The following is a 15,623-nucleotide window of genomic DNA, read 5'->3' as shown; positions in this document are numbered from 1 at the left end:
CTCACCCGGGACAGGGGGTGAAAAAGAAGCCGCGTTCATTTTCCACGACGGCGTACAGGCACTATTTTATAAGGGGTTTCTCTCAAAAATTTTATTGTGACATTTTGCAAATATACAAGAAAATTGAAAGAACAGTACAATGAATGTCTGTTTACCCCCCCACACACACACACCAGGTAGCAACTAATGTTAGTATACTGCAACTTTCTCTCCCCCCTCCTCCATGCGTGTGTGTGTGTGTGTGTGTGTGTGAATGTGAGCGGATGTTAGTTTAGCTGCATCATTTGAAAATTTCAGACATCGTAACGTTTCACTTCTCTACACTTCGGTATGTATCTTTTGCGGATAAGGACATCATCCTACCTTCAATGCCATTCTCACACCCATTAAATAACATAGGTCCCTAACGGTATCTAGCATCCCAGAATAAGGGCTCGCTTTCTCTTCTGTTTCTAAATTTCAATTCCCTTCAGTTTCCCTTCTTGGACTGCACACATGTATAAAATATTGCTCCCTCCCTCCGGGCCGTGCCCTCAAAATGGACCATCAGGACCTAAGGGGGCTCGTCCGGTTCCAGGGACTTTTCTAAAGAGAGCTTTGTAGCGTGATCAGGTCAGGGGAGTCCCAACAGATCGGGACTCAAATGCGTGGCGAGAGCGTTATGCTCACGCAGTCTGAAGTCCCCTGTTTCATCTCCCAAATCATTTCAGACATACCCAAGAAGCACAACTCAAGAGGCTTCGCTCAACCACCCAGCAGCGCCTTGCTGGCAACTCAAAGGACACCATGATAGGACCAGTGAGCGCAGGGTAGCTTCTGTCGGGTGGGTCTCTGGGTGTGCCCTTGGCTTAGCCATTCTCTATTTTCCCTTTTTTTTCTCCCTGGACCCCTGCTATTCTGCTCTGCATTCGGTTATTATGGGCGCCCTGTGTCCTTCTTGGCCCTCACCGGCTTGGAGCCAAGGCTGTGGCGCTGAGCGCCTGCATACCGCCCCCCCTTCCCTACCGCTCCCTCTTTTCCCCTCCCCCCTTCCGCCCCCGGGCCCCAGAGAGGAGCGGGAGAACTGGGGGGCGGGGAGCTTGAGCACCGCGTGGCCACGCCCCCCAAGCCGGCTTTTTCTAGGACCGCTCCGGGAGCCTCTCTGCTGGCTGCTCCTGCTCGCTCCCTGGGTGCGCACCGCTCCTGCCCTGCGCTCTGCTCAGCTCTGCTCGGCTCCACTCCATTCCGCCTCCACCACGCCTCTCTCCGAGCTTCGGCCACAGCCAGCGGAGCGCGCCCGCGGTGCCGCCACCCCAGCCCCCGGCTCTGGGTGCCTGTTGCTCCGTGCCAGGCACCTCGCGCCGTGCGATCCCACCGTCTCCCAAGTCCTGGCCCTGTTCTGTGCCCCGGCCCTCGCCCTCTCTCGCTGTTTGTCTGTCGGTTTAGCTGTCTTTCCGCCTCCCCACCCACCTTTTCCTTCCTCCCTGTCTCGCTTGCTTGTTCCTTCGCTAGCTCTCAGACGCGGCGAAGCAGCTTCGCAGGAAAATCCCAGAAACCTTTGCAAAAAGCTTACAATGAAATTTAAGAAGTTCTTCGATTTCGGCGCCATTTTCGAGTGGAACGAGAGGTGACATGCGATTTTTTAAAAAGGGACTTGTTGGCTGGCATTTTTCCCCAATTGTAACGTTGGTTATGGGAGTCTGAAACAAGTCTAGTGATAATTCTGAAAAAAGTTTTGTGTCGCTTTGGGGTGGGAAAACACGTTTGAGGGTTGGGCTTGGGGGGGGGGGGAAATAGACCTTTAAAGTGTTCATCAAGTGAGCGTGGCCGGGAAAATTCTCAGGAAACGGGCTGAGAAAAGTTAACATTGGGAGGGGCTGGGAGAGAAAACTGAGTAAGGGGCAGTGACTGACTGTCAATCTCTCCCGGGTTGGAAACGACCTGTTTTGACGGAATGTAAATGGGTTTTTGGTAACTCGTATTTGTAAGCAGTAAAATATGTCTTGGGAAGAAATGTGAGAATAATTTTGCATTGCCCTTCCCGAATTACAGCTTTCAAGATTGTTTAGTTTTCCCTGTAGGAAACTTGACATTGGGAAAGTTTGGCCCGAATGCGCACAGAAAAAGCGCACCATGTGTTTGGGGTGTGGGGAACAAGATATTTGCAAATTTAAAAGACAGAACGTTTTAAAATATGAACAGAGGAAGAGGCGTATTCTTTGGCTCTTAAATCATTTGGTCAAACACGTTGCAGTTCAGAAGGGGGTGGGGCTATGGCAACTCGAAAGTATTGATTCTTTGTCTATTGTATCAGCGAATGACCCTCTCCTGATGTGACAAGACTCCTCTTTGTACTCTCTTTTCGTAAGTAAATTTCAGTCTCAGGGGACATTCATAAACTAGGGAATCGAGGTGGCTTTTTTTGGATGTAAGTCGTTGTACAGTCACTGAGAGAGAAGAAAGGGGTTAAGAGGAAAGTATTAATGAATTCGATTCCAGTGAGTTCACAAAGTAATGTGGAAGGACCTTCGCCTTTTGATACCTATGTTATTTCGAAAGAACTTTGCTTTTCCTAAGGGAATGTTAAATTAGAAGTGATTTTAACCTCTGATGTGATGACTCACATATTTGTGCAGGACATAAAATATTTAATTGGGAGAAAGTTACGGACTTCTAAAGTATAATCGTACATTTGCTAAACATGTTTTTTTTTTTTCTTTTTAAGGGCAACCAACGACGTTTTTCCTCCATTAATCCCAAAGGTCAATGTAAAAATCGTTAATATAGCCAAAGCAAGATGGAATTTAGAGACACTTAATTGTCCGAATTTAGGAAGTGGCATTAAATTGTAATTAATGACTTTGTTTATCATGATGAAAAAAGTGTATATGTTAGTAACAGATCTCAGGCTGTTGTTTTATGAATTTTGTACCTAATCTCATTAAGTACTCTGCATATTTTATTAACAAATAGGACACGACATTCATTACACTGGTTTAAAAAAATCCCACATAATTTTAAAATGAAACAAAAACAAATAGCAGATTTGGTTACTTTAAATATCTACTATTTGTACTTAAATGTATTTTAATTTTCAAAGCTACAATGGTTTTGTTCTTTTAACTTTTAGGTTTGTGATTCCAGGTTTAAGGGTGTTTTTTTTCCTTATGCTTACTTGAATATTTTGTTTTAAAAAAGGAGAGGAATGCATGAATTTATTGCTAATATATGTCCATTTTGAAAAGAAAAAAGTGGTATCTAATGAGTTAATCATTAAGGAGCATGCACAGTGCCGGCCATTTCAGGACGTGAGTTTCTGTGGAGCTGCTTGAGACAGGAAGGAGTGATTTGACATCAAGAATTTAAACTTTTTGATTTGTGTTTTGATGGGTGACATTGATAGGTGTAAATCACTTATAAATAAGTTTGAGTCCCCAGTTTAAAAAATTATCTCTCATTCTTTGCCATTAAAAAATAACTCAAAGTGATTATCGCCTTTAAATCATCCGTGTTTATTTTCAATAAATTAAAACGGGGCTTTTTAAAAAATGGGGACAATTAATGAGAAATAATATGCAGCAGGAAGAAGTTTCACCAAGACCTTGAAACTGGCAAGAGTTAATGCAGATGTTGCCAAATTGTCTCGATTTATTTAATCTTATCTTTCGTGTATTTTTCAGAGGTAAGATTCTCTTCCATCCTAATTTCCATCACCCATCGCTCTGCATTTCAGCGCTGTATTCATCCTCCGCGGGTCGGGAGGGAATTGAGAGCCACACCCTTCACTCTGCCTGCAGATCCTGGAAATCAAACTGCGAAGTTATTAAAAGTACGTTAATTGGAGAGTCGTGTCTTAGTCTTTTACTTCATCCTCCCAATTGGGCGGGGCAGGGTGGGACTTCTTTCCTGTCACCTATTCTTTCTTCACCCGCAGGTATCCCAGAGCAGTCCCCCTTCGTTGACTCCGAGGGGATGCAGCAGCAATTCATGTTTTGAAGTGCTCTAAATGGTTCAAAACGTGAGGCGCTGCTATACCCCCTCGCGGGGAAGGTTGAAGGTGGGGATCTGCTGGATACCACCAGGACCCATTCCCTGCAAGGCAGCTTTCAGAACAGGTAGGTGGGGCGGGGGGGGGGTGTCTTGTGGTCTGCGCCCTTTGCTGCCCAGGCAGCACCGCCTTAGTCGCCTTAGTCGGGGGAGGGCTACACTGTTCTGCCAGACTGGGAGGGGCAGCAGGTCGGGGGTCGCTTGTACGCAGGCAGTTCACATTGAAAAGGAACCTGGTGTCCCACACTCAGCACTCAGCCGTGCCCTAGCAGCGGGAACAGTACTGCAGTGATCCATTGGTGCCCTGGAGTATTGTTCCTGCTGCCAGGATAAGTCTGGGACTTTTCTACGGGCCCACCACCCAGGTAAGTCGCCTGCAGCATCTGCCCTGGGAGCACTCTCTTGGGACTAGCCAGTTTGTCCTCCAGGAAACGTTTGCCTGCCTGTCTTTGAATACGTGACTGGGTGTGACAGGCTTTATTTTAGCAGCCTTTTTGCCTGCCCAGGTAAAGAAAGCTGAAATGATGGGGGGGGGGGGGGAGAAAGCCCTTTCTGATGACTTATTAGAATGCCACCCACTGGACATCGAGGAAAGCTCGTCTTAAGTCCCCAACAAGGAAACAGGTGGGGATGTGGGAAAGGAGTAAGGGGAGGCAGAAAGGGGGTTGACTGCCAGCTACCCCTAATTCTCTCAGCGGTTCCTGGTAAACCGGCTCATGTCCTTGAGTGGAAAGCACTTTTGACTTCAGGAAAGATTATGGGGCCCTATTCCCGCATCTCCCCTTCCTTACCTCTACTGTGTTGCGGGGAGCTTTCCTGGACTTCAGGTATCCAAGAAGGATCAAGCGAGGCCTTTCTGGAGGGCAGGTGAACCCAAGGCGATGTGGAGGGCAATGACTCTTCCCTAGGAATCTGAGTCTGCGGCCAGCAGGGACTGCAGTGACCTGAGGACAAGGCCCTGCAATGAGGCTCTGTGTTTCTAACTTATTTTTTCCGCCTCTCCCCAAATCGGGCCCCAGATTTCTACCCCGAAGGTGCGACACCAACCACACCTTTGTCACTCTAGAAAAATCACAGGAGGTCCCACTGGAAAGGCATTAGCTTCACAGCTCAGGACAGCACCTGAACTGTCAATTCAGGGGCCCTTAGTGATTCCAAACTTGTGGGCAGGTGCTATCGCTAATTAATGCTGCACATCAGCACCTCCACCCCTCATTTGACTGGCCCATTAAGCCTTTGGTGAGAAAACGGGGGAGGGGGGTTGTCGCCTAGGAACTTCACAGTTGACCTAGAAAAGAGGACTATCCCTATGAAAATCACTTTAGATCTGATTTTTTTTTTTTTTTTTTTTTTTAAATCTGAGGCCTGGTCAGGTAAATGACTACTGGCAAACAACGAAGGGAGGTGTGGAATCTTTTCCCACGTCTTTTTGTCATCTTAAAGGACAAAACCAAAACTTGCACACGCACACACGTAACCCTCTTGTTGCTATGAGACACCTTGTAATAGTCTTCCCGAGGGGCCGGGCGTGGGACCCTAATTTCCAGTTGGGGGGGAGACCCAAGGTTGCGAGTAGTCTAGAGCGGAGAGTCTGGCTCCAGCCGCGTGAAACATTTGCTCTCCCAGACTCCCTTGCGCCTGAGCAATGCAGTGTGCGAGGGAGGCTTGGGTCCCTTCGGGCCAGCGGGGTCCCTCAGGCTCCCAGGGGCGCTGCGACCTTGAGACCTCTGCAGGCTCTTGACTCCCTTGCCGCTGCGCTGCTATTCCCGCCCCCAATGGCCAGGGCCCCTCCAGCCAGAAGTCCCCGGGCGCGAATGGCGAACAGGTCTGCCTTCCATTGCACTGGGGGTTGGAATAGGACCACCAGGAAATTCCCCTTCTGCAGCTAACCAGCTTCCCTTTTTTTTCTTCCCGTTCTGTATGGTTCTCCTTCGAGCCAGGAGAGAGTGCCGCCCAAACTTCCTGGAGGACCTTGTCCACGCCATCTGGCTCCCTTCAGAGGGCGCCTGCAGGATCCAGGTGAGGCACCGATTGCGATTGATTGCGATTGCGGACCAGGAGGGGAGGAGGGCAGGGGAACGAGGGATCCTAATTTGGGGGCGTTACCTTCCAGAATCTGGGCGGCCTCTCTCAGGGCTCCCAAAAGGTGCCCAAATTGAGCTCGTCCACACAACCTCCTGATAGCATGGTGCCCTTCTGACTTAAAACATTCCTTCCACCTTTAATTACACAAAGTTGCAGTATGCCTAGATTTTCCTCCAAGGACAAAATTCTGAATAAAACAATATTTTAGCCAAACATTTCTGTGTCAGTTAAGAAGATGGCAATTCGTTCCAGACTATAAATTCTCTTTAACAACTCCCTAAATTATTTTTAAAAATTGTTTTGTTTTTCAACATTGCTAAATGTGCAACATAATGTATGGGAGACATATAAAGTGAATCAGTGTATAGTCAGCTGATTAATTGATCCAGCTTTACCACCCTCAACTAGACACCTTTCCATTGTTTGCCCAATTTTTCCCAACACATGGTATTTGTTAGTGAGGAAGCTGCTGGACATAAGGCATTGTATAAAGTTTATTAGACAGATGTGCTTCTTAAAACAGGAAAAGTTTGGCCTAACTCTAAATCTAAATAGACATTTCTATAAGTTGGGGGACAAGATATACAGGTTACTTTGATAAAGTAGAATTAAACATAATTTTGTAAAAACTTTAATCACAAGAATATTTTTTGAAAACATCCAACATCTCCAGTTAGCAGTACTGATTTTTTTTTTCCAATCAAGGAACACTACATCAACACTCTTGGCGGGGATCTGGACATGGAAGACTCCTGTTTCAAGAAAATATAATCATCTTTCAAAGGCTGTAACTTATATGCATTTCTAACTCACTAGGTATTGAAAACCACCCAAGTGTCCCACCATAGGGGAGTAAAATAGAATCAATCACTCAGTGTAATATTATACATCTTTAAAAATGTTATTGGAAAATGTTATATGATCTGTAAGTCAAAAGAATCCTCTCCCACCATTTCTTCCTGCTGTTCCCCCATACCCATGCTTCTTTGTAAAGTTGGCATGTAAATTTGTTTTTCCCACCAAATGAGTCAGTCACAATGGGAATGTCAATTGATTTGAACAGATGTGTGTCAATGTTACATGGAAAAATAGATGCCAATAACCAGGGCCACAGGAAAATGCAGTGGTTCCAACTCTGTAACAATTATACCTACACACAAACAAGGACAAATGTGGAACCCCAAATAGGAAAACAGTTGCATATTCTCCAGTGTGGGGAGATGGAAGGATTGTATACTGCTTTTGATTTCAGTTAATACAGGCAATGTCCAATTAAAAAAAACCCTAATAAGGACTCTGCATTGCAAATTATTTTGCTGAATGTTTTAAAACACCATGCCTGTCAACCCATCAAGGCAGAAGGAACCACAGGGGATTGGGTTTGTTCCATGAATCCTGGACTGTAGAGCTCAGGGCAACATTGGAAAAAACATGATCCTATTAGATGGGAGTTAACAGGCAGCTTTCCTGAGAGACTGTGCAAGAGGAAAATAAAAATAGGTTCAAAAAGCATGCTTGAAGCCAGACACAGTGGCCCATGCTTGTAATCTCAGCAACTGGGGAGGCTAAGGCAGGAGAATGGCTCTTTCAAGGATAGTTTCAACAACTTAGTGAGACCCTGTCTCAAAATGAAAAATAAAAAGGGCTGGAGATGTAGCTTAGTGGTAAAGCACCTCTGGGTTCAATCCCAGTAAAACACACACAGCATGCTTGGGGAAGATCAATGAAAGTTTATTGACATAAGTTAAAGTCTAGGACTATATCCAAGTTGGCATAAATTTCTAAAGATCTGTCTTTCCGTTGGCCTGCAGTATTAGTCTCATAACCCTAAAGTTTCATATACGCTTTTATACTTTATTACATTATTCTCCAATGAAAAACAGTATATATACACCAGTTGCAGAAAATGTGTATCTCCCCGCCCCTGTACCCCCACTCATGCCCATCCATTAGTTAGTTACTGCTTACTAAATGAAGAAGGATCTCTGGATTCTTTCCTGATAACCACCTATCCCTGGCTCCACAATTGATCTCTTTAGTAAATTCAAAAGGGCTTAAGCCCCATGAGAATAGTAAATTGAGTCCTTAGGGAGGAGCCCAGAAATAATTCTGCTTCCTGTGGTTGCTGCAGCCCTGGAGCACTCCCCTTAAACTATTGAGCTCTAGAATCTGAGCAACTGGTGGGAGAGTGGGGTGGTGGCCCTGCCTTCAGCACTAGAGTCAGGAAGCCAAAAACAGTGCATGCAGCAGGCTGAGACTTGGTTACTTTGAACTCTGGCTCTCCTGAGGCAGCACCCTCACCTGTTCTCAGTCCCCAACTCCACTCCTGGCCAGACCCTTGTGGCAGAGATACAATCTTCAGATTCATCATAATTCCAACATCTTGCTTTGTATGGTGCTTTTACCTACTTTTCCAGATGCTTTCCTATCTATTATTTGCCCCAACCTTGAAAGATAAGTAGAGTAAGGCAGAGAAAAACAATTACAAACAGAAAACTAGGATTCCTGGAGGTTAAGGACACATCAGAGACTAGCTTCTAGGACCTCTTCCTCTAAATCTATTAATCAGAACTGACTACACAGTAGTGACTGGAGTTGAAGTAGTTAGCATGTTTTGTTAGAAAATTTTCAGATTAAGCTGATTAGTCCAGGTGAAACTGATGATCTGGACACTTTCTGGGTGAGGCCCATGATTAGCCTCAGTATCACTAACTAATGATTGTAAGTTACCCAGCTGTGTATACAAGTCAATGGGCACAAGCCAAAAAAGTATGATTTAAATTCATTTGAAATCTTTAGCCCATATTTAATATTTTCTATAGATTCAGCCAAATTGAGGGAAAGCAAATGGAATGTCCAACCATAATTGTTAATTTAGTCCCTCACTCAATAGTACCTTTTATGGCTGTGATAACTGTAAAAATGACCTAGAAGCCTGTAAAATGCTTACAAAACAAGTTTTAAAAATCAGGGCCAGAAAATCCCACAGACTCCATTAACTGAAAACTAGGAGCAAAAACTGGAGGGAACATACAAAACAAATATTCTTGTTGCTTAATGGTGGTAGAATAGGACCAAAAGTTTCTCCTTTCTGTACTTTTCCATGTATTTTTTGTTGTTGTCATTGTTGTTGTTATGCTATGTTTTTTGTTTTTTTTTTCACACTGTCAAACATAATTCTCTAAAAAGTCTTTAGGGGTCATGGGCGATACAGCAATTTTGGGCCAACGATGCAGAGACCTCAGACATCTCGGGGATCATCATGTCACGAGATACCACTGTGCACTTGTGACAGATTGATAACTGAAAGGTCTGGGAGCCACTCATCTTCATAGCAATATGTATTGTAAGTATTACAAGATCAGTCTATGAAAAGATCAGGAGGAAATTGGGTGCCATGCAGTGGGGAACTGAATGGTATTCTCATAGGAGTTTAGTGGAAGTGTCTTTATCTTTTAAATTTTTATTTAGTGAATTGAAATTTACACAGGGCATGTGATTTTATATTCAGGCTAGGATGTTAAAATGAAGAATTTAGGTTCAAGAAAACAACTGGAAATACATTAGCTGTAAGCATTATAGACACAAGGTCATCTTTAATGTGTTGACTCCATACAAGTAGCCAAGAAAAACATGAAACTGCGTGAACAGAAAGTCATAAAACCAGAAAAATATTTTCATTTCAGTATTTTTAAGGATGGAAATTGAGACCATCCTGAATGGCCAACAACAGAGGATTGACTAAATAAAATACAGTGTATTTAATACAATGGAATAGGGTGCTTTCATCTAAACTAATATTTCTAAAAATAACTTTTGTGACATAAAAATGTACTCACGGGCTGTAGATATAGCTCAGTTGGTAGAGTGCTTGCCTCACATGTACACAAGGCCCTGGGTTCAATCCCCAGCACCACCAAAAAAAAAAAAAAAAGAAGAAGTATGGTAAAATGTTTAGTGATAAAAGAAACACTTTTTTTGTTTTTTCCCTTCTCTGAAATATAATACATACAGAGCATTCTATCTTCATAGTTTTGTATCAATCTCCAGATAAAAGGCTAGGGGGAAATACATCAACACTTCATAGTGGTTATCTCTGAGTTATGATCTAATGTGTGATCAAAGAAAGATGTGAGGGGCTGAGATTGTAGCTCAGTGGTAGAGTGCATGTGTGAGGCCCTGAGTTCAATCCCTAGCATGGGGGGAAAAAAAAGATGCTGAACTATTTTTGCGATGTGTTCCTAATATGTAATAAGAATGTATTGGGAACATTTTGCATTTGTAGTTTTGTATCAATAATATGGAAAAAAGGCCAGGAAGAAGTAAACCTAAAGTTTGAAGGTGGTTACCTCTGAATTGTAGCACTATAAGAGATCAAAGAAAGATGCTAAACTGTTTTTGCGATGTGTTCCTAATATGCACTATGAATATATTGGGAACATCTTGCATGCATAGTTTTGTATCAATATACAGGCAAAAGGATGGAGGGCAGAAACAAAAAATAAATCTAGTAGTAGTTATCTGTGGATTGCTTTCATACTAAAAGTAAGGTGCAGAATTATTTTTGCAATATGTTCCTGAATATGTAATATAAGTATATATTGGGGACATTTTGCATGCATAGTTTTGTATCTCTCTATGGAAAAAAGGCTGGGAAGAAATATAACAAAATGTGAACAGCAGTTATGCCTGAGTTTCTAGTATCATAAATGATGCTTGTTTTTCTTTTTATACTTTTATGTATTTTCCAAGTAATTCTTGTATAAACAAAATGTGTTACTTCTATAGCAATAATAAAGCTTATTTTATTTTTAAAAAGAGTTTGTATTTAAGTTCTCTTAAGAAGTCTGAATCCTTGACCTGGGGATGGGGGAAAATTCCTGTTTGAGCATCAGTGAACCTAGAATACATTTTCAACCTATCTTGGAAAACCTTGCAAAGCTTCAGTTGGATTTACAAGTACAAATGTGTCTTTCCATTTGCTCTTGGCAAAAGAAAAAGTCTACTTTAAAAATATAACCATGGGGCTGGGGATGTGGCTCAAGCGGTAGCGCGCTCGCCTGCCATGCGTGCGGCCCGGGTTCGATCCTCAGCACCACATACAAAGATGTTGTGTCCGCCAATAACTAAAAGAAATAAATGTTTAAAAATATATATATAACCATGGCAGAATAATAATAGTAATATTGCTAAACAGACTGCTATCTCCTGTCTAATCAAAGGAACACTTTAAGAAGTAAAGAAAGTTGAAACAGGCTCCTTTTCCTCTAGGAGCAATTCAGGAAGGCGGTGCTTGGATACTTGCCCAAGGTCTCATGACACACTTACCAGTTTGGTACACACCTGCATGCCCCCTGCATTTCCCCACAAATTATGTCAAGCTCCATTAAATTGGGTTGGAGGGCACATGTGAACTTGCCCCCGCCCCACCTGCCCATTTTAAGCAGTCCTTGCTCTGGTAAGAGATGAGACAGAACTATTTGGTAACATACCCAGCCCATGATCTGACAAGGCACCTACCAAAGGTTTTAATATCCCTCAATTGCACCACATTAGAAGAGGAATTAGGGTTCCCCCCAGCCTTCTAAAATCACTCTGGGGGAACTGTTTCCCCCCAAAGAATCATTCCTACTCTAGCAAGTCCATATCACTAGACATTATTTTCAAAATATATCTGTCATACTCCTTAAAGCTGAAGTCGCACTCGTGAGGCAAAACTATTCAATTATAAAGAGATATTCAGGGGCTGGGGCTATAGCTCAGTTGGTAGAGTGTGTGCCTCACATGCACAAGTCCCTGAGTTCAATCCCCAGCACCAAAAAGAAAAAAATTCAGACCATTCTTCCTGTGTCTTGATGCTATATGCCCTCATTCTGCTTAGCAATAAATAACTACAGCTCAACTTGTCCTTTTGCTGAAATGTGTACGCTTCTCTTTTAAGTTTTTCAAAAGCATTTTTCCTTATCACATTATATTAGAGCATATTGACTTGGTACCTAGCTCTGTACTCCTTAACTTGTGGGAAGGGAGAAGGATGGGAGAGAAGCAAGGGTTAAGGCAATCCTGAGCCAGAGAGGCCTTGAACAGTGGAATTCCTTCCTCTGTCTGCCACCTGGTACTGAGCAGGAATCAGCTGGGGCTTTGACCTTCTTCTGAGCCATGTCTGATTACACAGAAAACTTGCTTTGCTAAGCTCAGTGATCCAAGTGGCCTCCTCTCCCCTAGGCCTCAATCTGGTTACTGGTAAACAAAGTGTGTGAAACAGGGGTAGAGTATGGGTGGGACCATTTCCTAAAGGACAGATCTCATTTCCAGGCCTGAGAAAGAGAGAAATCCCCTGATTTGAGCACTGATCTTAACCCTTCTCATTTACCAGTGAAAAAAAAAGATCCAGCTCCTGAATTTCTGAATCAATAAAAATTTCTAGAATTTGGTCAGTGCAGAGTGCACTCCTCCTAGTTGGGAGTATTTCAAGAGAGGCTGGGGGTGGGGGAGGCAGGGAGGGAGGGAGAGCTTCCCTTTGCTAACAGATCAATCCGACTCTCATTTTACAGAAGAGGAAATGGAGTTACAGAGAGGAAATAACTCACAGAGAGAAGTCATGCAGAGAATTGAGGGCAACCATAGAACGTGACCCTTGGTCTTCAGGGCTCTTTCCAGTATAATACACTGGGTCTAAAGGACAAAGGGAGCGACCCAATACAAGGATGTGGGACTTGAGAGGACAGGGGAGAACAATCCAGGAAAGGGGAGCATAGCATGAATACAGCACAGACAGGAATGGATGCTATCTGTCACCAGAGTAGTTAGAAGATAGCCTGGAGGAAACTGTCAAGGTCAAGTCTTGCTTCTCCTCGTGGCCTTTGCATACTTTTAAGGGTATAACAGGGTTTCAAGGGGTGCAACAGCCCCTCCTCCCCCAAATATGGCAAGATTTCTTAGGGACAGGTTTAATTCAGTAGTGAAAATTTTAAAGCATTGCTTTTCTGTTAAAGTGAGCACAGATTTAAAAAGATAAAACTGAGATCTTAAAATCATTTCAAGCTTGTTACAGGCTCCTCCAGGCTGTCCTGGGACTCACACTCCAGTCTCATGCTGAGGGAGTATTTATGCACTAGTCTCCAGACATTTGGCTTTTTGTTTTTCCTGCCAGTACCAGATTCTCCTTGTCTTCTGATAACAGCACCCCTCCTGGGTTCTTTCCTTTTGGGTAACTGCCCCTCCTCCACTGCAATCAAGGGCTTTTGCAAGGGCTGCCAATCACAGGAAACGGTTGAGCCTCCCACCAGGCAAGAGACCCAAGGTTGACCAATCATAATATTCCATCCTCCTTTCCCTGGTGATTGCCCTAGAGAAAATTCACATGACCCCAGCCTAATCAATCAGAGTACTTGCCTGGGATTTATTTCTTTTTTTAAATACTGAAATGGATGGAGTCTCTCTTCTGAAGTTTCTAAACCTGGTGTTGTATCAAGCTAGGCCCTCCCTTACCCTGTTCTACCATGTCCACTATGGGAGGACCCATACCAAGAGAGGGACAGAGACAGAAACACAGGATGATGTTGTTTGTGTCCCTGGACCCACACTGTTCTGTGTCCAGCTCCTCTTCCTTCCCTCTGTTACCAGAGCATATGTTTTCCTTTTTAAAATTTAAGCCATTTTATTTAGTTATTCCACAAATACTTAACCAAAGTATTCTAAGTGCCAAGCACCATTGCTGGACCTGGAAATAGAGTGGTGAATGAAAGAGGTATTTGCAGACCCTGCTGTCCTGGGTTCAGGTGCTAGATTGGGCCATGCTTCTATCACTTGCAACTGAAACAATGCTGCCTGCCAGATCAGGGAAGACTTAACATGCTAGCTTAGAGACTATTACAAGCAACAGGAGTCTGAAAAACTTTTGAGCAGAGGAATCACATGCTCTAGATTTGAGGCTGAGCCAGGTTGGAAGGAGTGACTACTGAAGGGTTGAAATGTGGTGGTGGTGGGGATTCTGATTTGCTCAATTAAAAAAAAATATTCTCATGAATCAAGGTATCTGAAGGAAAAGAAGCTCTCAGGAAGCGTTCCAGGCCCAGCTCCTGCCCTCCCTCCCCTCAGTGGGTCATTTGTTCCAGCCTTCCCTGATTTGTTCCATTTTCTTGTCCTTTGCCAGTGCCCTGGACTGACACTGGGCTTTGGGGCCCACTCAGCACTGGATTCCCGCCCCCCAACACACACACACACACACCTACACCTATCTGCACATGGAGTCCATGTACCACCGACAGTAACTTGTTAGCTGAGGGGAAGGCTGTTGTCTCCCTGCCCCAATCTACTTACTTTTATGACCCAGTCCAAGTGCTTCCTTCTTCTGAACCTTCTTTTAACTCTTTCCAGTGTCCAGTGTCCAGGCATTTGCTCAGAGAATATGATTTTTTTCAGGTGTGCTTTCTGCAATTCAGTAGGGTTATTCATACTAGCCAAAAAGGTAGAAGCAACCCAAATATCCACTGATGGATGAACAAATTATATCTACAATAGAATACTATTCAGTCTTAAAATGTGCTATGGTTTGGATAAGTGTCCCTCAAAGGCCCATGTTGCTAAAGGCTTGGTTCCCAGCCTGTGGTACTATTGGGAGGTGGTGGAGACTTTCAGAGGGAGATTCTAGTGGGAGAAAGTTAAGTCATTGGTGGCATGCCCTCAAAGGGGATTGTGGGGCTCACAGTCTCTTCCTTCTTCTCTCTCTACTTCCTGTTATGAGGCAAACAGCTTCATTTGCCACCTAATCCAGCTATGATGTGCTCCCTCACCACAGACCCCAAAACAATGGGGTCAACCTACTGTGAACTGAAACTTCCCAAACTATTAGCCGACACAAACATTTCCTCATTTTGAATACCTCAGGTATTTGTTACAGAAGTGGAAACCTGACTAACACAAAAAGGGAGAAAAGTCTGACACATATACTACAAATGAACCTTAAAGACACTATGCTAAGTGAAATAAGCCAGATACAAAAGGACAAATATATAATTCTACCTATATGAGTTTTGTGGTTGTATGAGTATTCAAACTTTTACAGACAAAAAGTACAATGGTGTTTGCCATGGGGCGGGGGAGTAGGAGAGAGAGGGGTGTTAGTCATTATGTACAGAACTTCAGTTTTGGATGATGAAAAAGTTCTGGATAGTGGTGATGATTGCACAACAGTGTAAATGTTTAAAGCCCCTGAACTGGACACTTAAAAATGATTAAAATGGTATTTTTTTCAGTGCTGGGGTTTGAACCTAAGGCTTCATGAATGCTAGGCAAACAAACACTCTACCACTGAGCTACATCACCAGCCTGAAAATAGTCACTTTTATGCTATGACGTGTATGTTACCACAATGTTTAAAAAGCGCAAGAAACTCTCTGAGATAATAATAACTAAAATTGGGGCAGGGAGGGCAGATGTGGCTTAGCAGTAGAATGCTTGCCTAACATGCATATGAATAAGGCCTGGGTTCCATCTTTGCACTGCAAAAA

General features: G+C 43.6%; 1 protein-coding gene across 1 annotated transcript; it reads left to right on the top strand.

Moving 5' to 3' along the window:
* Positions 1-917: 917 nt before the first annotated feature.
* Positions 918-10,797, top strand: LOC117794941 (uncharacterized). Its single transcript, XM_071606089.1, has 4 exons — positions 918-1,606; positions 3,660-3,808; positions 5,967-6,045; positions 6,817-10,797. Exons 1-4 carry the CDS (start codon positions 918-920, stop codon positions 6,917-6,919), a joined length of 1,020 nt encoding a protein of 339 aa, XP_071462190.1. The 3' UTR covers positions 6,920-10,797.
* The last annotated feature ends 4,826 nt before the right edge of the window (positions 10,798-15,623 follow it).

This window comes from Marmota flaviventris, chromosome X (genome assembly GCF_047511675.1).
Source record: "Marmota flaviventris isolate mMarFla1 chromosome X, mMarFla1.hap1, whole genome shotgun sequence".
NCBI lineage: Eukaryota > Metazoa > Chordata > Mammalia > Rodentia > Sciuridae > Marmota > Marmota flaviventris.
Note: the sequence above shows the minus strand (reverse complement) of the source record. Positions and strands in the feature narration are given on the sequence as shown.

What these genes read in the sequence shown, in the direction of transcription:
- LOC117794941 (XM_071606089.1), top strand. Translation starts at nt 918, where the DNA reads ATGGGCGCCCTGTGTCCTTCTTGGCCCTCACCGGCTTGGAGCCAAGGC. An exon ending in ATTTTCGAGTGGAACGAGAG is followed by an intron (nt 1,607 to 3,659) that starts GTGACATGCGAT and finishes TGTATTTTTCAG; the next exon opens with AGGTAAGATTCTCTTCCATC. An exon ending in AAACTGCGAAGTTATTAAAA is followed by an intron (nt 3,809 to 5,966) that starts GTACGTTAATTG and finishes CCTTCGAGCCAG; the next exon opens with GAGAGAGTGCCGCCCAAACT.